A 20,760-nucleotide genomic window follows, 5' to 3' on the forward strand; every position below is an offset into this window, starting at 1 on the left:
TCTCCCTCCCCCTCTGTCTCTCCCCCTGCTCGTCCTCACTCTCTCAAATAAATAAATAAATCTTAAAAAAAAAGGCTTTCACACGAGGAGAGTATCAGGGTTAGATGGTTTTCCTAATAAATTCTATCAAACATTTAAAGAAGAAATAACACCAATTCTCCAAAAGCTGACTCAGAAAAAAGAGGAAGAGAAAACCCTTCTCAACTCATTTTATTAAGGCCACATAACCCTAATAGGAAAACCTTACAAAGACAGTATGAGGAAAAGAAGCTAGAAACCAATATCCCAGATGAATATAGACAAAAAATTCTTTAAAAATATGTTAGTTGACTTTTGCTTCAACCATGAATGATGAGTTGCCGAAGGAATTGCTCTTCTGTCGTGAATAAGTAGAAACTTGGATCACGTATGAGAAACAGCTGTTGTCCGGCATCGCGTTGTAGACCGTGCGGAGCTGTGACCCCTGGGAGAAGGTAACACTCCAGGTGGATTTCACTTTCACTGCATTGGTGCTTGGAAGCAGTTTCCAGGCTGCAGCCCAGGAAGGGAACAGAAACGGAGACAGACTGTTCGGAGCCCGTGCTGGAGAGCAGAGTGTTCCTTCCGAGACAGAGCCCACATACCTGCGGGGGGGGCCAGTAAGTCCTTGGTGGAGTGCTGGCCTGTTCGTGAGTGAGGTGACAGTCCGTGAGGCAGGGGAGAGCGTCCCCAGAGCTCACGAAGGTGTGGCTGCTGGGTATCGCTGGCCATCGCTTGCTGCAGGAACCGGGGACTGGGAGTCGCTCTCGCTACCAGCTGAATGTGGGAGAAACCCAGTGTGCCCAGGACCTCAGCGCTCTGCAGGGGGCTAATGCCAGACAAAGCAGCCTCCAGGGCAGGCGAGTGCTGAAGAAGACCCAGCGCTCGCTGCAGGAACTGTGGGCCGGAGCCTGGGGAACGAGGTGTATGGGGACTTGAGGGAGAAAACCCTTCTCCTCCAGTGTCCCTCCTTCACTCTGTACTGAAAAGGATGATATCATGCCAGGCGGCCAAGGAGAAGTATTTACAAGTCCCAGTTCCATATCGCAGAGGCAATAGATCGATAACTGGCACACCTGGCATTCAATAATAAAAACCCAGGCATGCAATGAAACAGGGAAATGTGATCTAGAAGCAGAAGAAAAGTGTGTTATTGGTAACAGATAAGATGATGAGCAACTTAATAAAAAGATGTGTAAAAGATTTCAAGATAAGCATCATAGAAGCTATAGAAATGGCCAGAAAGCACACGAAAATCAGTTTAACGCCAACATCATTCGTCATCTCAGAATTGGTAGTTAAAATGATAATGAGATGCCTTCTTAGAATGGCTAACATGAAGGACAGACAGCTCTGGATTTTGACCAGGATGTGGAGCAGTTGAAGCTTTTATACATTACGGGTGGGAAGTGCAAAATGGTACAAGCATTCTATAGGCCCATGTGGCGGTGTTTTATAAAGGTAGATCTGTCTCTGTCCTGTGACCAGCAGTTCTGCTCCTTCATGTTTGCCTCGTAGACATGGAAACACAGACCCACACCACACAAGACCGCAAGGGTGGCGGTAGCTGCTTCAGCATAGGAATGACCCGGCTGTCTGTGAGTATGCAAGCCGGCGTGATGCGCGCCTGGTGTAGAGTCACATTTGCGCTTGTAAGGAATGAGTCACTGGTACTTGCAGCATTGCGACTCTGACATTTTTTGGACAAAAGAAGCAGGCTAGCAGCAGGTACATTCTGTAAGTACTACTTGTATGAATTTTAAGATCAGGCAAGGATAATCTATGGTGATCGCTATCAGGAAGGAATTAGCTTGGAGTGGGAGCAAAGAATCACAGAGAAGGGTAATAGAAATGTTCTGTATCTTGTTTGTGGGGCTAAATTCTTCTGTTGCCTATAAATTATATGTCAGTTAAAAAATATGAGGCCCCCCCCCCCAAGAAAACCACATCTGCAGGGGTAGAGGAGAGAACCGGACGTTCCTCTCTCCAGCACTTACTGCCAGGCTATGGCAAGGCTCTGCCTCAGGACACAAAAGAAGCAGAATCATGGCATCTGACCTGCAGAAACTCATAAGCCGCTTCTGGACGTGAGATCGGTGCTCAGACACGGCACTGAACGGGGGTGAGGTGGGCTGGTCCCAGGTGTTCCCAGTGCTCGCAGAAGAGGGGATTGGGTGAGGCCTGAGTTGTCAGGAAGGCTTCATAGATCCAGCAGAGGCTGAGCTGGGCCTGGCAATTTGGGTGGATTTTGAAGAGTTGGAGGTCAAGTTGGAGACGTCACGGGAACTCTAGCTCTGTGGGAACACGGTAGGGTGTGCAATGGAAAGTACTTCTTCCTCTGCCCTTGAGCCGTTCTCTGCATCCCTCCCCCAAGGCTGGCTGTGCTTCCAGGCTCCGGCGTGCACGTACAGAAGGACTCGGTGCAGGGCCCTGGGCGGGCTCAGTGGGCTGAGCGTCTGACTCTTGATTTCCGCTCAGGTCATGATCTCAGGGTCCTGAGACTGAGCCCCAAGTCGGGCTCCGTGCTCAGCACGGAGTCTGCTTGTCCCTCTCCCTCTGCCCTGCTCCCCTGTACGCTCTTTCTTCTCTCTCGTAAATAAAATCTTAAAAAAGTACTCAGCGCATCTGCACTCTACTCTCTCGTTCATCTTCACAGACTGATTTATTTACCCAGGAGAGCACCTGTGCTTCTCCGTGGCGGCGTTACAGTCCAGCGTGCGGATGTAACGGTGTTTTAATCATCCCCTGTTAATGGACACTCTGACTGATTCTCGTTTTTCCTAAGACAAGAGCACCCTGTGAGTCATCCCCTGCAGATGTCCCTGGGGGGGGATTTCTTCAAGGGAAGCTGCCTCACGGACGTTATGCACCTTTCCACATTAACCAGCCAGGGGACACGGGGCGGCTTAGTCGGTTAGCCCTCTGACGTCTGGTTTCGGCTTAGGTCCTAATCTCAGGGTCAGGAGTTGAGCACTGTGTTGGGCTCCCTGCTGGTGTGGAGCCCACTGAAAACAAAAAAAGAAGAAAGAATTTGAGCAAGAAAAAGTTCTCTTCATATGCATTCTGACCAGACGGAGACAGTAGCTGCTCACCCCAAGGCTCCTCAGTACTGGGTATTGCTCATTTGAAACTGAATGTAATTTATGACAGATTTTCTTGTTCTAATGATATAGTTCTTTAATCCCCATTGAGAGTACGTGCCCATGAAGACCGGCGTTTCTTAGGAATGGCTGCATGTATTAGCCATGTCTAGTTCCTCTTTTGTGAACTCTCCGTTTTGTGTAGATGGCTCATTCTCTTTTTTGTGTTCTTCCTATATTAGTGATGTGCACTTTTTCGTATTGTACGTTGCATGTATTTTTCAAGTCTGTCATATTTAAAAAGATTTTATTATTTATTTGAGAGGAATTTATTTATTTCAAGCGGGGAGAGGCAGAAAGGGAGGGAGAGAGAGAGAAGCAGACTCCCCGCTGAGCAGGAGCCCGACGTGGGGCCCAGTGCCAGGACCCTGAGATCATGACCTGAGCCGAAGGCAGATGCTTAACTGACTGAGCGCCCCAGGTGCCCCAAGTCTGTCATTTTTTTTTTTAACATTATGTTGGCTTTCACCATAGTCGTTTCAAACTTTCATACAGTTTGTTAACCTTACCTGTAGTTCTCAGATACGTGACTTGCCGGGAAGGCCCTTCTCCCATCAGATAATAGCAAAATACTCCTCTGTGTTTTCTTGTGGTATTTTAGTCCCTCCTTCACACACACACGCGTCCACATGTACACACGTGCACGCACACGCGCTCCGTTTAGGTCTTTGGGTCTTTACTCGCTTGGAAATAGTTTTCGTGGGAAGACTCAGGGTCCCATTTCCTTTTCCGGAGACCGACGGTGTCCTGCTCGGACGGGTCCTCGATTTGAGAGGCGGTGGGACTCCTGCGTTGGTGCAGGTGGATGGGCCGTTCGTCTGTGCCCTGAGCTCCTGGCCTGGCCTTGCCCCGCTGGGCCGGGCTCTCAAACGCTGCGGCCCTCGCCCGCTTGCTTTGCGGGGGCGCGTCCTGTCCCGCACCCTCCCCCAGTGTGACCGGTTGCTCTAGGCCTTTGCTCTCCCAGAGGTGCTTCGTGTCCCCTCGCCAGGCTGCAGGACACACACGGGACAGCCCAGCAGTGTCTCCCGGGCTTCGCGCCAGACGCCGAGAGCTTCCGAGTGGCAGTGGACAGCTCGTGGTGTCCGGCCCGGTCCAGGGGGTGGGTTTGGTCGCGGCTCTGCCATGCGCGGCCGCCCTGCGAGCCGCTGTCCCCTCTGCCCCGGGCTTCGGAAGTGGCCCACCAAGTGTCTGCTTGTGACCACGGGCCCCTCTGGTCCCTTCTTCACCTGGTGGCCAGGGCTTCCTGTCAGGTGTCCCGTGGACTTGGGACTGTCCCCTTCCGGTCCTGTTCCCGCAGTAATTTCTCCTCCTCTGTGGGTCTTTTCTCAGTGGTCGTTTCCTCAGGGAAGGCTCCCCAGCCGGGCAGAATTTGCTTCCCACCGTTGCCCTCCCGTCCTTCCCCGGCTTCTGTCCGGACACCGTCCTGCACCGGCTCACAGTTCTCTGCGTGCCCGATGCCCTCGGGCCGCCGCGCCCTGACCGCTGGCCCCGAAGTTCTCCTTAGTGTGTGGGGGGGCTCGGGGTTTCCTGTGTGTCTCCACGCCCCGAGTAAAAGCTTCCATTTGCTTTCTCTGGGAGTGTCCGTTTTTCCGTCAAGCTCAGGTCTGTGACAGTGTGCTTGCTTTGTTGCTGGCGGGGGAGAGCGGTTGATTTGGGAACGTTCTGGTGTCGGCCCGTCCTGCCCAACTCAGCCCCCATCGCCGCCTCCCTGCGTGGGCTTCCTCTGCAGGCTGGGTGGGTGCCGGGTGGGTGCAGCAGCCCCAGCCTCACGTCTGACCCTCGCAGCCTGCCGAGGAAGCAAGAGATTGTTGCCCCCAGAAGATTTCTGAAGAACGACGGGGGGCTTTCTCCTCGGCGGCCGCCAGCTCCCCTGCTGTCTTCTCCGCGGCTCGGATCGGGTCCCAGGCCCATTGCGGGGTCCCTCGTGGGCGAGGGCAGGGCTCAGCTCTGCAGCAGGCCATCCGTTCCGGCTTCGGTGGCGCGTTCCTCGTTCCCTGGGTGGACCCCCTCAGTACCGGGCTGCGGGGAGGGGTGGCGGGGTGGGCTGTCACTCTGTGCGAACGGGGTTCTGCTAGGCAGGTGGAGGGGCAGACGGGCCTGGGGGAGAGTCTACCCCGCACATCCAGCAGAACGGCCCCGTGACTTTCCCATCAACCCAGCCGAGCACCCAGATAAAACTAGGAGGCGTCCTGATGGGCGGCCGGTCTTTCATTCCCGGAGTAAATCGTGTGGGCCCGTCTCTGAACATCTGGTTGTGCCCCGATCTGCGCGGATCTCGTTTTGGACCTTTTGTCCGTATTTATGAGTGAGACTTGTCTGTGTCACAGGAAGCCCTTTTAGTAATGGGAGTGAGTAGAGTGGAAAGATTCTGGGATGTGAAGGTCACTCAGTTCCTGGGCCACTGTGGCCGCGTCACCTAGCCTCTCTGAGGCTGCTCCTCAGTGACACGGCGGGGACAGCCCTGATGGACTCGGGCTGCCGTGGGGAGCACACAGCACCCGCGAAGGCAGCGGGTTCACGCTGAGGCTGGCACAGATCCAGAGATCCGTCCCGGACGGGCGTTCAGGGTGCGTGTTTGTGAGCTGCTTCTGGGAGGAGACTGGGTCGGAGAACACTAACAATGGAGATTCCTCCCGGCTTTCTTCCTGTAAAGCGTAATCAGAAAACAGCCTTGTGCAGGAGGAGAGGCCCCGGGAACATGACGGTAAACATTACATTATTGGTGTTCAGATATTAGGTTCCTGCTTTTCATAATATCCTCAGGGTGCGGGGGAAGATTCGCTGTTTTCCGAGATTCCGCTGTAAAGTGCGAGTTATGGCTGGTACCATCCCCCGATTATTCTGTACTTATTTTACTTAGACTGTAGTAATTGGAAAAAGATTAGATGTCAGGACTTTGTATTTTGTTGATTATATTACCAAAGTCTCTTTAATCGTTTCTTTTATGCCTGGCATTAATCATGAGCTCCTGTTAGAAGTGCCTAATGGTGGATTCCTAACTTCAAGGAAAGAAGTAATTACTTCGGTGTCTGTGGGATTGACTGAGTGTTGATATACCTGCAAATTGAAACGTGTTCTCTAGCCGTTCGGGGCACCGGGCTGAGACACTGGGGAGGCACAGAAGGTCCGCCGCACTGCAGGGGCCGGTCCCCTCACCACTGTGTCGGGGCTGAGCCCTCTGGTGCCCTTGGGCGGCTCCATACCGGCGGCTCTGGGCCCCTGTGCCCCTGGCCAGCCCTGCCCCGCCGTGGGTACTTGTGGGGACACTGTATTAGTCTACCTTGAACCACATGGTGCAGCGTGAAGACAGGCGTAGCTCCGCGACACAAGGTCTTCCAAAGCCCGAGCAAAGCACCTCGTGTTCGCAAGCAGTGAGTGGTGAGAAGGAGTCGGGGTGCAGGAGCAGGGATCACTGGCGGGTGTTGGCGGTGGGGACAGGTGCTCATGGGGGCAGAGGAAGAGAAGTAGTGGGAGGGAAGGAGGGGGTGCGTGGAGGGGAGCCGTGCTCCTGGGCCTCAACTGCCCCAGGGAGGAGGGTGTGCGGTGCCTCACCTGTCCCATGGTGGCTCCGGGGACGCTTGCCATGCGTGTAGCCACTGCGCACTCCGTGTGGCTTCAGTGTGGACACTTAGCTCCGCTGGGGTGGAGGTCGCTCGGCGTCTCTGGCGTTCTGGGAAATGTACGAGGAACCTGAAATCCTTCTCACTTAGCCTCGCTCTGGTTTCATTTACGAGGCCCCTGCTGCCCCCGGAACACTGACAGAGCGAGTCCAAGCCTTGTGGGGAGTTTGCTGTTCGTAAACCTTGTTTTCTTTGTCTCTTTCTTGTCCGCAGAGGAATTACGGAAGTTGAGCTGGTCCGGAATCCCGAAGCCGGTTCGTCCGATTACCTGGAAGCTGCTCTCAGTAAGTGTCCGGGGGCCTCCCAGGGCGCGGCCTGGCCCCGGTGTGGCTCTCACCCTCACCCCGTCTTCGTGGCAGGGACCCGGGCCTTTGCCTGAGCTCGGGTGACATTTTCCATCCTTTGCTTCATTTCAGGCTTGGTTTGACAAGGCTGGCAGAAAATGAGGATAAGTAATTATTTGTGACAGCTGTATTCTTTTTCTCTGATTTTATTATTCTAAAAATCTTTGTAATATTTTCAAACCTGTGATAGAGAAAGGATTCATCTTAGAAGACTTTTTTAATTCTTAGGAATCCATCACAGTGCAATATGTTTGACCAATTTTTTTGTTTTTTTAATGTACTTTAGTAGGGATGTAAGGGGAGAAGTGTCTGTGTTTCCATGATGGAGGCTGGGGTTCCGGCTCCTTACTCGGCTCTAAACTGCCCAACTGTGGAGACGGCTGGAGAAGGCCCGGTGGGTGGCTGGGGTGGCCGTGGTCTTCACTCGGGTTAGTACTGGAAGTGAGCTTGGCCCTGCTGAAACTTGGGAGTAGTTTATTGACAGCATTCTTCCCTTTCCTTTTTTAAATCATTTTTGGAGCTAAATCAGTGGGGAACTCTAAGTGTTTACTCTGAATTGGGTCTGACTTCCAGTGTTTAAAAGACTTTCTTGCTAATGAGTCTTAATAAATTTGCAGCTTAGTATCTCGTAATCCTAAATGCAGATGCCTCTGAACAGTGAATATTTATTGATTAAATATTCTCTTGCAATTAAAATTAGACCTGCTACAATTGCTTATGTTTCTGTTTGGTGTCTGTTATTTTAAGCATTCATATCTACTTTTCCAAATGTCCTCTACGATAGCTTACGAGCTTTTTTGGTAGAGCTGTAGGAAGTTTTGACGATAATTTGTTTAAGAGCTTATAGTGCACTTTTGTGTGTTCAGGTTGTGCTTCCTCTGGGTGGGAAGCCTTCACGAATGGTTCTGTCCCGTTCCTTTCCTTCGGTTCTCAGTCTGTCTGCATTGTCCCTGAGCTGCCCTGTGTGCGATGCCCAGTGGCCGGCTGGGCAAGCGCGCGACCTGGGATTCAGTAGGCAGGGGAGCGGAAGGGGGAGGAGACGGACGCTCCACTCTGTTGGCCTGAATGGGAGGGCGGGTGCAGGTGGGCAGCATCTCTCCGGAGTGTTGGGGATGTAAGGGAAAGGATATCCGGGCATCTCAGGCACATGTATTCATGTAACCCGTTAACTGCAGGGGCCCCTTGCCCCGAGACAGAGGGGAATCAGATCCCAGACCTCCCTGTTAAGAGGGGCTGGGTCAGGTCAGGGCTGCAGTAGGGGCTGGGATGACAGGCTTGGGTGACAGGGTGGGGATGCACGGGGCACAGGAGGGGAGGAAGGGTGGCCTCAGAGCAGGGGCGTGCATTCTGAGGCTGGGCTTCCCCTTCCCGGGGTCTGCAGGTGTTATAAGGTGGGAGGCTGGGGAGCGGGAAGGACAGAGATGAACTTGTCAGTTCTGGACCTCTTTTAGGCTTGGGTTGATGGATGAGTTAAAAAGAAGTATTGGGGTCCGTGAGCAAAAAAACCGTCTTTCCAGAGTGGCCCGTGGGCAGGGAGGGCGTCACCAAGAAAGGGAGTCACGGTTCCAGGGCAGTGCAGACTCCTGTGGATGGCAGGCCAGGCTTCTCGGGGAAGGTGGGCTGCTTCTGGAGCATCTCGAAGGATGTGTCGGTGTCGTTGGGTCGGGGAGATGGGGGAGGGCGTTCAGCCTGTGGGGTGCGGCTGGGGTTGGACAGGCAGGAGCCGGGTGAGCTGGCCTCCAGGCGGCAGGCAGCCTGCTTGGATGGGGGGGAGGGTGGGGGAGCTAGGGACAGGAGCAGGTCAGGACGTGAAGGGCTTCAGTGAGGGGCGAGGAGGCTGTTTCTGGAGCGGGAGAGCCGGGAGCCTCTTGGAGGGTCTTTTGGCTGGTGCCTTCATTCGTTTGATCAGCATTTCTCCAGCACGTTCTGTGTCTTTGGCACTGTGTTTGGTGCTGCGAGAAAAGAAGGAAAGAGGACCAAGTCGCTGTTCCTTCTGTGGCCTGCAGAAAGATAAGGGGTTCCTGCCTTTATCTGTCTCCCCAGGACAGATTGGGGTTTCACCACATGGGAAGGAGCCCGTTCTCTCAGGAGAACTCTCTCTCTGCTCGCCCTGGGGCTCTTCCTGGGCCTTTTTGCTTGTCTCAGAGCATCTGTCCAGTGCTTGCTGTGCACTGGGCTGTGCCCACGCACAGGACCCCTGCAGAGGCGGGGATCTCTGAGTGCAGAGTTGCAGGAACAGATGGGTCGGTATTGTGACCACAGTCTGGCACCAGGAGGGGCCTGTCGGAAGGAGGGGCTGGGCAGCTGGGACAAGGAAACCCCGGGCAGGGAAGGAGGGGCAGGTGGGTGGGACTCAGGCTGCTGGAGTAGGAAACTGGCTGCTGCTTCGGCACTGTGCTCACTCATCATTCAGGGGCGGGTGCTCACATGCCTCCACCGTGCTCTGGACCTGCACTGGTGAGCCTTCAGGTGCCCCCCGACAGCCCAGGGAGACAGGCCCGTGCACAGTCATTCTGCACGGTGCTGTATGCCCCGAGGTTAAGGATGGGCTCTGGGCATTCAGGCGCAGGGAACCCACCAGCTTGAGGGGTATGAGTCAAACAGGGGCATGGACCAGTTGGGAGGAGGAGGTCAGAATGGTGGGGACTGTCATCTCCTATCCCCTAATGCCGACCCAGGAGCTACCTTCTAGCTGCTGCTTCTCTCCTGGTTATTTCCAAGCAGACGTCTTGAGCATGTTTCCTGTAACGAAAGATTTGGGGAGCACAGTGAAGGATGCTAATCACTTATTTCTGAAGTGGTGAGTGTTTGCCATGCATCTGCCCTTGGCCTCAGGCCCTTTGCAAGTGCTGGGCTACAAAAGGATCTTGGAAAATGGTGGGGAGAAAACCCAGCATGTATTTCAGGGTCATGGGGGTGTGGAGAAGGGTCCCCCAAGTTACGGTCACCTCTCAGTCACTCTCGGAATCTGAGGCTTCATATTCCTCTCTCCTGGGGAACTTTTGCAGATCTTGGTGTCTGGACCCACAGAGCACGTTGGAGCCTTGGGGTAGACTGAGGCATCAGGCTTTGTGCCGATTGCAGCCTGCCCCCGGCTGGGTAGGAGCGGGGGCGACGGCAGCAAGGACAAAGTGGTTTTGGGCTCTGGGCTGCCCTCTTGACTGCAGTGTTTTCATTCTGGTTGCACGTCGGTGTCTAGGGAGCTGGGGGAACTACTGATCTCTGGGGTCCCCAGGGATTCTCACGCGTGCCTAGGGCTGGAGACAGCTGTTCTAGAACATGTAGGTTCCTTGTGGGGCAGGGCAGGGCGTGCACTGACCAGCCAGGAGACAGGACCCACTGAAGGCAGTACACCTGGGCCGAGGTGTCTGGCTTGACGAGCGTGTACTGTCCCAGAGGCTCCGCTGAACGGGTGGGGCGGGTGGCTGGGCGCAGCCCTTCACTTCTGGGACCCTGAACCCAGGACCGAGGAGAATCTGTCATTTGTCCAGTTGAAAAAGGCAACTGACGCTGCACTTGGAAGGGCGTCTGCCGCAGGACCCGGCGAACTGGTGATTTTTCCCCCGTCTGTCCACGGTTCGTCCTTAGCGCGATCCTGTGGTCTGTCGAAGGCACTGTTCTTAATGGATGAGTAGGAAATGCTCCTTAATGGAGAGGGATGGGAAACGTGGCTCTTGTCATTTACTGAGGACTAACATGTACTCTAGTCCAGGACGTGTCGTTAAACCACCATTAATGCGATTCAACATCTAAATTCCATGCAAGCACGGCAGTAACTTCTCAGAAATGAGTGCTGGAGAAAATCGCATTTTTGGCTCATTTTTAAATAACTATTTCAGAAACATTGAACAAAAACTAATTAAATGTAACATTTATGCTGGTGAGCAGAATGGTTAAGAGTGCTCTGTGAGGTGCTGGCGTCACCGTTTTCTCATGGTGTGTCGAGGGGGGTTCACACCTGACCCCGCGGGGGGAGGCCCTCGAAGCGTGAGTCACGGGAACAATTTTGATAAAGTGTGTGCAAGTATTATTGTTCTACATTTATGATTAGTGTTTTTATAGCATGCTAATATGGCAGTTAAGTTTTCTGTAGTTCTGTCATTTAAAATTCATTGCATACTTGAATATGTTTCAGTCGCATAATTTCCAGTCTGGCTTAATTACCCAAAGGCCCCAACTTGCACACCCGTGTTTTCCTTTAGGGATGGGGGTATCAGGAGTGTGTGTGTGTGGGCTTTTATTGCCTCTGTTCCTGTTATGACATCCTGGACTTTTACAATTTCTCTTTTTAACAAGTGAAGTTAAAATCTGGGAGTAGGGAGAAGGGGTGAGTCTTTGTTCACGGTCACTAAGAAGCCTGTGGTGGCACCGTGTGTGATGGGCGGAAGGTCGCCCACACTGGCCCAGGCTCATACCCTTCGTTGCCCCACAGCCCTGGGTGGAAGGGGCCCCCACTGGCTGCTGCTGCTGCCGCACACGTGTCCCCGCTCGTCACCTGCCACTGCTCTGGCCTTGCCGCGAGGCAGCCTAGACATGCTTCCCGGGGCGCTCGACGCAGGCATGTGACCTTTCTCAGGGTATCTTCTGTGTTTCTCCCTCTGCACCGCTGTGTTCTCCAGCACCAGGGCCGACTCCAGACTGATCCAAAGCCAGCCCAGAACTGCGTGCTGATACTTGTCGCACAGTAGCTCAGACCTCTTCCTCTGTGGGGCCCCAGGGCTGGGGCGCTCCTGGGTATGGTGGTCCCACTGCACAGCACGGCAAGTCTGCACCGAGTATCCGTGCTGTGCCCCGCGGGACTCTGAGCATGGGGGGCTCGACGGGGCAGAGACCGCACGAGCGCAGGGCAGGATCTCCTGCCCTCCTGAGCTCGGAGCTCCAGGTCTGGTGGGCGGAGGCAGGGCCGGCCGAGCCCGTGCATCAGAGCTGCGGAGAAGCTCCTGGAGCCGGGGGAGGTTGCCGAGGTCAGAGTGGGGCCTCGGTGGAGGGCGGGCAGGTGCAGCGGGATGTGCGCTCCAGGCTGGTGCACCCCGGGAGAGGCGTGCACGGGGCCTGCTCCGTGCCTGTGCGCAGCTGCGGTGCTGGGAGCCGAGCTCCTGGGACGTCGCGCGCACGCCGTGGCCTTGCGCTCTTCAGCTGCTCCCACGTTGCGGGGGTGGGGGAGGCACTGTTGTCGGGGAAGGGCCACCACGGGCTCTTGCACAGAGACTGGAGGAGGGCCGGGGCCAGCTGCCAAGGTCAGGGGCCACTCTGCCGCTGCGGCCTGAGGCGCACAGGGTTCTGTCTCAGCGGCTCAGCCACGCCCGCTGGCACCCAGCAGCTGCCTCTGAGCCCCAGGCCCAGGGAGCGGGAGTTCAGAGAGAGGCCCTGACCTTGGGAGCCAGAGCCGCTGGTGCCAGCGTGGGGAGGGCATCCGCCTCCGGGCAGGGCCACAGTCAAAAGCCGTGGGCGCTTCCAGAGCTCCCTGTGCGGCCACAATCAGCATCGCCGCCTCCTGGTGCCGAGCCCGGCCTGTGAGGGTGCGAGGGCCCTGGGACTCGCATGGAGCTCTGACCGGGGGTGTGTGCGGATGACTGCGTAGGGCGGGGACTTGTTCCCTGAGTTTCTGCGGACTGAGCCAGGTGCCCAGAGGAGGGCTGGCTGCGCTGTGTCCTCCGGCCCTGTGACCCCGGGTTGCTGACGAAACCCCTGAGCCTTGTCCTTTCTCTAAGTGGAATAACATCTGTGGGCCCCCGAGTGGGACTGAAGGCCATGCCGTGTGCAGCCCGGTGCCTGGCGAGCAGCCTGGCTCCTCAGTCTGTGGCCGTGGCGACTTCAGGACGGGCATGTGAGTTTCTCCGGGAGATGACGGGCACCGGAGGTAGTGGCGAGGTCAGGTAGGCACAGTGGGTCCCGGTGGTTCTCGAACCAGTGGTCTCCGAAGGCGTCTGTGATGTGATGACGCTGTGTCCTCTGTCAGGCCTCGCCGGCCCTGGAGTGGCGGTCCCCCAGCAGGGGCAGGGCTGGGTACCCGATAGAACGAGTGCCCTGTGTTGGGTGATGCGGCCGCATGTTCTGGATGGAGCTGGCTGCAGAGGCCTGATCGTGGAGGCGCTCGGGCAGGGTGCTGGCTGCACAGGAGGTCACCGCTCACCCACGGGGTCCGGGCATGGTCTGAAGGTGAAAATGTGCGAACACCGAATGTTGGACACAGGAAGTTTTCTTACAAAGGAATGAGAAAAACTAATCATAAAGGATTAATAAAAGGGGCTCCATTAAGGTTAGGAACTTGTCTTCATTAATGGGGAGGACGGCAAGGCAAGGAGGGAGGAGGAGACACAGAGGACCCACATGCGGACGGTACAACAGACTCAGATGAGCACAGGCGAGGGGATGACCTCATAGAGGACAGGGCTACGCTTGCACACGCATTTCACCCACGAGGAAACGCAGTGGCACCTGTCAAGTCTTCTGGGAATTACAGATTAAAGCCTCCTTCTAACCACGATCTCGCAGGCCCATTGGGACGGCTAAGATGAAGACTGACGGCACCAGTGTCGGCAAGGGTGGGAACGGTGGGTGCCTGCATGCACTTCCCGTGGGAGTGCAGTCACTCTGGAAAATTCTGCAGGAGAGTCTGTGAAAGGGAGGCACAGCTGGGGGTCTTCCTCCTCGATATGTATCTAATGAGATGCGTACCACGGGCCACGAAGGACAGGAACCGAGTGTTTATAACAGTGGTAGTGACCCGAATGTCTGTCAATGGTAGAGCGGGTTTTGTACTTGGGAACACGCAGAGCTGCTCCTAATGTGTCGCAGAAACGAGCGACTTCTTCAAATGTAATGTTGAGTTTAAGCAGCCAGACAGAAAAAGCGATCCCGCTTATATGGCGTTCAGAGTAGGCAGATGGCGTCAGCGGCCGGGGATCTGGCTCCAGGGAGGAGCTGAAGGACAGTGATTGGGAGGCTCCCAAGGGGCCTCGAGCTGGGGTCAGTTCGCAGTGATGCCGCACACGTTTTGGGTGAGTGTGCGCACACACACGTTTGGTTTCCATATCTGTTTATAAAGAAGAAGCTTAATGGTGTGACCCAAATGTGTTAAAACAATTGTGTGCGAGAGTGTAACTGAGAACAGAATAGATGGTTATGGAGGCGCCTCCGGGAAAGAAGGGGAACAGAGGCACCCGCACAGCTGAAAAATGGCTGGTTTCAGGCCCACGTCACCGTCACGGCCACGGCTGTGAGCTCAGCCCTTCATGGTGCGCCTGTAGCCTGTGCTTCTCCGAGTGGTCACGGTGGCTGCCACAACTTGTCTCTGTCCTACACTTTTATTAGTATTATTATTAAAAGATTTATTGACTTATTAGAGAGAGCACATGTGGACATGAGCGGGAGGGGCAGAGAGAGAGGGAGAGAGAGCTCAAGCAGACTCCCTGCTGAGTGCAGAGCCCGACACGGGGCTTGATCCCAGGACCCTGAGGTCATGCCCTGAGCGGAAATCAAGAGTCAGAGGCTCAGCTGACTGAGCCCCCCAGGCGCCCCTGATATGGGAACATTTTAAAAGCCAGAAAGTACCATATAGGATATATTTCTTCATCCGTTCCCTTATGGCTCATCCATGGACTTGCTTAATAAAAATGTGACTATTGGGCGCCTGGGTGGCTCAGTGGGTTAAAGCCTCTGCCTTCGGCTCAGGTCATGGTCCCGGGGTCCTGGGATCGAGCCCTGCATCGGGCTCTCTGCTCAGCAGGGAGCCTGCTTCTCCCTCTCTCTCTGCCTGCCTCTCTGCCTACTTGTGAGCTGTGTCTGTCAAATAAATAAATAAAATCTTTAAAAAAAAAAGTGACTGTCATGTGGTGGGCGCAGTGAGGGGCGGGCTCAGAGGGGGTCTCTTGCCAGGTGCTGCTGGAGCTCGGGGTGACCGACCCGCCTCGCGTGTCTGGCCAAGCTTCCGGAAGAACGGAAGAAATCCTGTCGAGGAGATGCTCGAGGGATGAGCAGGACGTGCCCCGGTCAAGCTGTAAAACATCTGGGGAAGAGACAAGGAGGGAATCTTTCTTACACGGAACAGAAGCAGCACTAACTAGAAAAGAAGAACTTTACAAGTTGGACATCATGGAAATTAAAGCTCCTGCTCTTTGAGACAAAAAGACAGGCCACAGATTAGGACAATATCCTCATCATGTGTATTTCCTGTGTCTAGGCACAAAAATTGTGTCTAGAATATGGAGCCATAAAACGCACTAGAAGGACAAACAACCTGATTTAGAAAATGGGCAGAAGATTTGAACGGACACTTCACTGAAGAAGAGCAGCGGGGCAGACGGGTGCGTGCGTGTGCGTGTGTGTGTGCGTGCGTGCGTGTGTGTGCGTGGCGGGGGGGACGCTCATCGTTCCCAAGCAGGGACATGCCGTCAGAGCCACTCAGTGGAAAGGCTGATGCTGTTTTTTTAAAGGTTCTTTTTTTAAAGAGATCTTTTTTTTAGAAGGTTTTTTTAAGTCGTACGTACTTATTTGACAAGTAAGACACAGTGAGGGACATAAGCACGGCAAGCGGCAGAGCGGAAGCAGGCTTCCCGTGGAGCAGGGAGCCCGACGCGGGGCTCAGTCCCAGGACCCTGGGCTTGTGACCTGGGCTGAAGGCTGATGTTTAAGTGCCTGAGCCACCCAGCGCCCCCGTTAAGTGTCACTCATGGTTTGCTTTCCTCTTTTTTCCTCCCCGCTTCTCGTGTTCATCTGTTTTATTTCCTAAATTCTACCTATGATTGGAATCATGTGGTATTTGTCTAAAGATTTTTATTTTATTATTTTTTTAAAAGCTTTTATTTATTTATTTGTCAGAGAGAGAGAGAGCGAGCGAGCACAGGCAGGCAGAGTGGCAGCAGAGAGAGAGGGAGAAGCAGGCTCCCTGCTGAGCAAGGAGCCCGATGCGGGACCGGATCCCAGGACGCTGGGATCGTGACCTGCGCCAAAGGCAGCCACTTAACCAACAGAGCCACCCAGGCGTCCCTTTATTTTTTAAAGTAATCATTGTACCCAACATGGAGCGCAAGCTCACAACCTTGAGACTGAGAGTCCCATGCCCCGCTGACTGAGCCAGTCACGCACCCCCAGAACGGCTGATATTCAAGGAAGGACACTAGTCCGTGTCAGAGAGGGCGGGGAGCACTGGAGGCTGTCTTCCACTGTTAGCTGGAACGGGAGACCGTACGCTCGCTCTGCGGAAGATCTGGCAGTTTCCTAGGAAGTGAGACGCGCCTGCACGTGAGCCAGAAAGTCCACTCCTAGCTGTGGAACCACGAGAAATCCAAGTGCGTAGCCATGAAGACCTCATACGAGAATATTTATAACAAGCCTTATTCATAATAGCCCCAAACTAGCACCAGCCCAGACGTTCAGCATCCAGGAAGCAGCCCGGCAGGGTGCCCATCCGTCCCGCGGAATACTGCTCCGTAAGCCAAAGGGGTCGCTGCCGGCTCGCGCTTCCGTTCAGATGAACTCAGACCATGGGCTGAGTGGAGACAGAGCGTGGGCCCCCAGATGATTCTGTGTCCGTGACATTCTAGCCCAGGCCTCGGTGCTCCCTGGGCTCTCTGTTCGCGAGTGTGGGGGTGGATGGCTGTGGGCACAGCAAGGGTTTGGGGTCACAGAAATGCCCTGTCGTTTCACTGGGCTAGTAGGTACACAGCTCTGAGCCCTCGTCCGGGGTCACGGAACTGTTTACTTAAAAGGGGCACATTTTATATGTGCTATGTCAATAATGTTGATTTAAGAGGGAGAAACAAAGAAATAAAAACCATATAAAACACCAGGGCGTGTGGCCCAGAGTCTGGGCCCTTCCTGTCCCCCCGGAGCCACCTGGCCTGTCCGGATTTGAGTTTACTTCCTGGACTGGGGCTGGGGCTGCTGGGCGCCCAGTGGTCTTCGCATAGAGGAGAACACTTGCATAGGCGACGACCTGTACGTGTGTGTGTGTGTGTGTGTGTATGTGTGTGTGTGTGTACTGCATACACACAGGTGCACGCAGGCCTCTGCTGAGTGTGTGTGTGTGAGCAGGCACACGCACACGTGTGTTCTCTTGGCATCAGACCGTGCAGACCTCGGAATCCTTTGGGACACACGAGGCATTTGGAGCTCATGTCAGTCCTGCTTCAGAGGAGCAGGAACGCTCAGCCTGCCTGAGGGCTCCGCTCTGGCGCCCGCGCCGTGGCCGAGTCCGGTGTGGCTGGCCCGGCACAGGCTGCGCGCGTCCGAGCCTCGGAGGCCAGCTCGCTGATGTCCTTGACATCTGTTTCTGTTCTCACAACTCGCGCCTGCTCCCCCGTGTCCGGTTTCAGAGCCCATGTCAGAACGGCAAATCCGGCACTAACCATGCGTACTTTTTGTTTTTGTCCCTTTTCTCACCCAGGGTTACCTTCCTGCCAATGTGGACCGAAGACCAGCCACTCTCCAGAGAAAACAGAAAGAATATTTTGCTTTTATTGAGCACTATTACGACTCTCGGAACGATGACGTTCACCAGGACACCTACAGGCAGGTGGGCTCCTCTCCCGTGTCTCATGTTGTGTGAAGAACTTTAACTTGGGGGCGATCGGTAGGAGGGAGTGTTCTCTCTAGCATGTCCCTACTTGGGTCACAGGTTATTGTTTTCTGATGGTTAAGCTTGAGATAAGTAATGGTGTGCTTCTAATAGTGGTATTACTATAACCATGATAGTGCTATGCTTATCTCTGGCTCCTTTTACGAAAGGGAAAAGGGTGTTTTTAATTGGAGTTATAAAACTTGCCTGACATCCCTCGCCAGGACCCAGAGACCTGGCTCGGGAGCGGGGCCCCTCTTGGCTCCATGAGCTGCTGACCGGCCTGAAAGCTCGGGTCGATCAGAGCAGTCTCCGTGGGCTTCGTGGGCTCTGGGCCCCCAGAGGCACTGAGAGATGGGGCTTAGGCGGGTGAGATCTGTGCTTGTCAGCTGGATTCGAGGGCACATGGTTCAGTCCATAGCAACACGTGTGGCCACTTAATAGTTTCTGCTGTTTAGTTTAATGCAAAATGGGTATAATTATGGCTTCTTGAACAGTCCATTGACAGACGGTGTGTATAATGGGAAAAGTACTTAAAATTGATTTACAGTTCACAATACATTCAGAATTTGCTATTAGAATAGCTCTTTGATGGCTTTGTCATTCTCTCTCTTTGTAATATGTGAGAATTCAGAATGGTTTGTGCTGCATTCATTCATTCATTCTCTTATTTATTTTTGTGCTGCATTTAAACAAAAAGTAGTTTTTTTTGAAAGATTTTATTTATTCATTTGACAAAGAGAGTGTGTATAAATAGTGGGAGGGGACAGAGGGAGACAGAGAAGCAGGCTTTCCACTGAGCAGGGAGCCCAATGTGGGGCTCCATCCCAGGACCCTGGGAACGTGACTTGAGCTGAAGGCAGACACTTAACTGACTGAGCCACCCAGGTGCCCCCAGAAAGCTAGTTCTTAACTGGTAGCCCTGCCTCCGGTTTCAGAAATCAACTTCTGACTTTCCTGAGCCGTGTCAGTACCTAATATTTCCTTGTGGAAATCCTACTTCTAGGTGAGGGAGCCTTGCCAAATTTTTCTGCCTCAGATGTCGGCTCGCCGCATCTCCTTGTCATTTTGGTATAGATCTTTCAGAAGGTCTGAAGATAGGCCTTCCCTCTGACTGGTCACCAGAGCTGCTTCCGGTTGTGCAGGTTCTGGGGGAATGTCTTCCGCACAGATGGGGTACGGTGGAGCTTGGGAGGAGGAGGAGGACGTCATGCTTACGTGAGGACCAGGAAGAGGGCAGGCAGGAGCCCACTTCTGTTGCCCCCTCACCTCCCGGGGCGGTGCCCTCCTGCCTCGAGCCCCTCTGCCCCTCTGGCTCAGCCCCAGCCTCTCCTGAGTGGCCCCCAGGGCACGAGAAACTGATTTGAGAGAGATTGCATTTGGATTTGGTGAGGGAAAGACTAGGTTTCCTGGCTTATCTTTGCACTTCAGTGATTTTAGGGAATGGACCAATTTGGTATTGTTTTGAATGCGTTTCTCATGAATTTTCATTAAAAAAAAAAAAAAGACTTCCAAAGGACGACACCAGCATCTATCTATAAGATTTACCAAGCTGTATTCTATTATGAATTTCATAAGGGAAAGTTAATTAAAAATGGGTTACATGCATCTTTATTCAGTTACTCTGATAGCTAATAAAAAGATTCCATATTATAGCGAATTCCCCAAACGTTTCCCCATTAACATAACTGAGAACAGCGGAGCCGGTGGCAGTCTGGTTGGCCCGCGGGCTTTACAGACCCGCCTCCTGGAGCTGGACCCAGTGGGCGCTGTCTTTGCTGCTTCTGTCTGAGACACGCTGTTCCATCCCGGCAGAGCCTGGTCTGGTCTGGGGCTCGGGCACCTGCTGTCTCCCTGCCACCCACTCCTCACGGTTGCCTCGCCCTCTTGCACTACCAGGAGGCGGCAGGACTACGGGGTTGCGGCCTCATTTTATGTCCCTCTGTGTCCTCTGTTCATGCGCTCAGGTGTCAGGTGGAAGACGTAATGCCCAGAGCACACAGAGCTGATCAGGTTCAAGGTTCATCCTCTGTGCCCTCCCTGCTCCGGGAGTTCTGCAGAGTGCCGTGGCCTCCCCTACACCTCAGTCCTGTACATGGGGAGCGGGTGGCCTGGAGGGGCCCACAGAGCCCCCTGTGCCCAGCCTCGTGCAGCGCCGCCTCTCAGGTTGGGCGTCCCCTCCTGCTGGCACAGACGACGGCGGGGGTAGCTGTGGGGCCTGCTGTCCTGGCTACTCGGCAGACATGACTGGCTACATCTATACGAGGGGACAGACGTGTGCCTGAGTGTGATGTCGTGGGGGCAGTGTTCTGACGGTGGCTCTCGAGGACACCCTGGCGCAGGGGTGAGATCTGGTGGGCGTGCTCCGGTCCCTAGTCTGGATGGGACGCCCGCCCCTCCCGGCACTGCTGGCCGTAGGCCTCCTTCGCACAGCAGGTCGCACGCACGTCTCTGCTTCCTTGGATTGTCCCCGTGTTGCCTGGAGCGCTTGAGGCTGATGGTTTCCCGGGTTGCTCTCATCCGGCTCCTTGCCTCTCTGTCCTTCCCACCACCCTTCGTTGCTGCCCGTGGTCCGTGCTCCCTGAATGCTGAGTCCACTGGCCCCCGGCTCCCTCCCGGTTCTCTCCCCTGGTTGGGGGCTGCCCGAGGGAAGAGCCCCAGGCCAGAGCCCGTGAGTGGGGAAGCAGTCCCCATGCCGCAGCATGGTGCAGTGGGTGGGGCTCCCTTGGCTCCCCTCGCCTTGTGTGCTCTTCACGGGTCAGCCTCTGGGGTATGGCGGCACCTTCTAGACGAGGACGCCGAGCCCAAGGGCCTCAGTGACGTAGCCGGGGCTGTAGTGCTAGGAAGGCAGAGTGAGGACACTATCCTGGTGCCATGGGTAGCGGGGTCCTCATGCGGAGATGGGGATGGACCAGCATCGTAGACTCCCTCTGGGCATGAAAACGTGCACATCCTCCTTTAGCCTCTTTGGACCTTTCCCTGGGCGGCGGGGGTGGTGACCATGTTGGCCGGGGGCAGAGACTCATGTGGGAGGTCGGGAGGCAGCCCGTGGTGCCCACTCAAGCCCTGGACGCTCTAAC

The 20,760-nt window shown here is 54.7% G+C and overlaps 1 protein-coding gene across 3 annotated transcripts in view; it reads left to right on the top strand.

Moving 5' to 3' along the window:
- The window catches only part of TBC1D22A (TBC1 domain family member 22A), a 298,901-nt gene that overhangs the window by 77,041 nt on the left and 201,100 nt on the right, over window positions 1–20,760 (top strand). For all 3 annotated transcript variants that reach the window (XM_047740627.1, XM_047740628.1, XM_047740626.1), the window contains exons 5-6: window positions 6,992–7,062; window positions 17,510–17,638. In XM_047740627.1, the coding sequence (XP_047596583.1) occupies window positions 6,992–7,062; window positions 17,510–17,638 (200 nt within the window). The remainder of the gene's footprint in view (window positions 1–6,991; window positions 7,063–17,509; window positions 17,639–20,760) is intronic.

Source organism: Lutra lutra, chromosome 8 (genome assembly GCF_902655055.1).
Source record: "Lutra lutra chromosome 8, mLutLut1.2, whole genome shotgun sequence".
Lineage (NCBI taxonomy): Eukaryota > Metazoa > Chordata > Mammalia > Carnivora > Mustelidae > Lutra > Lutra lutra.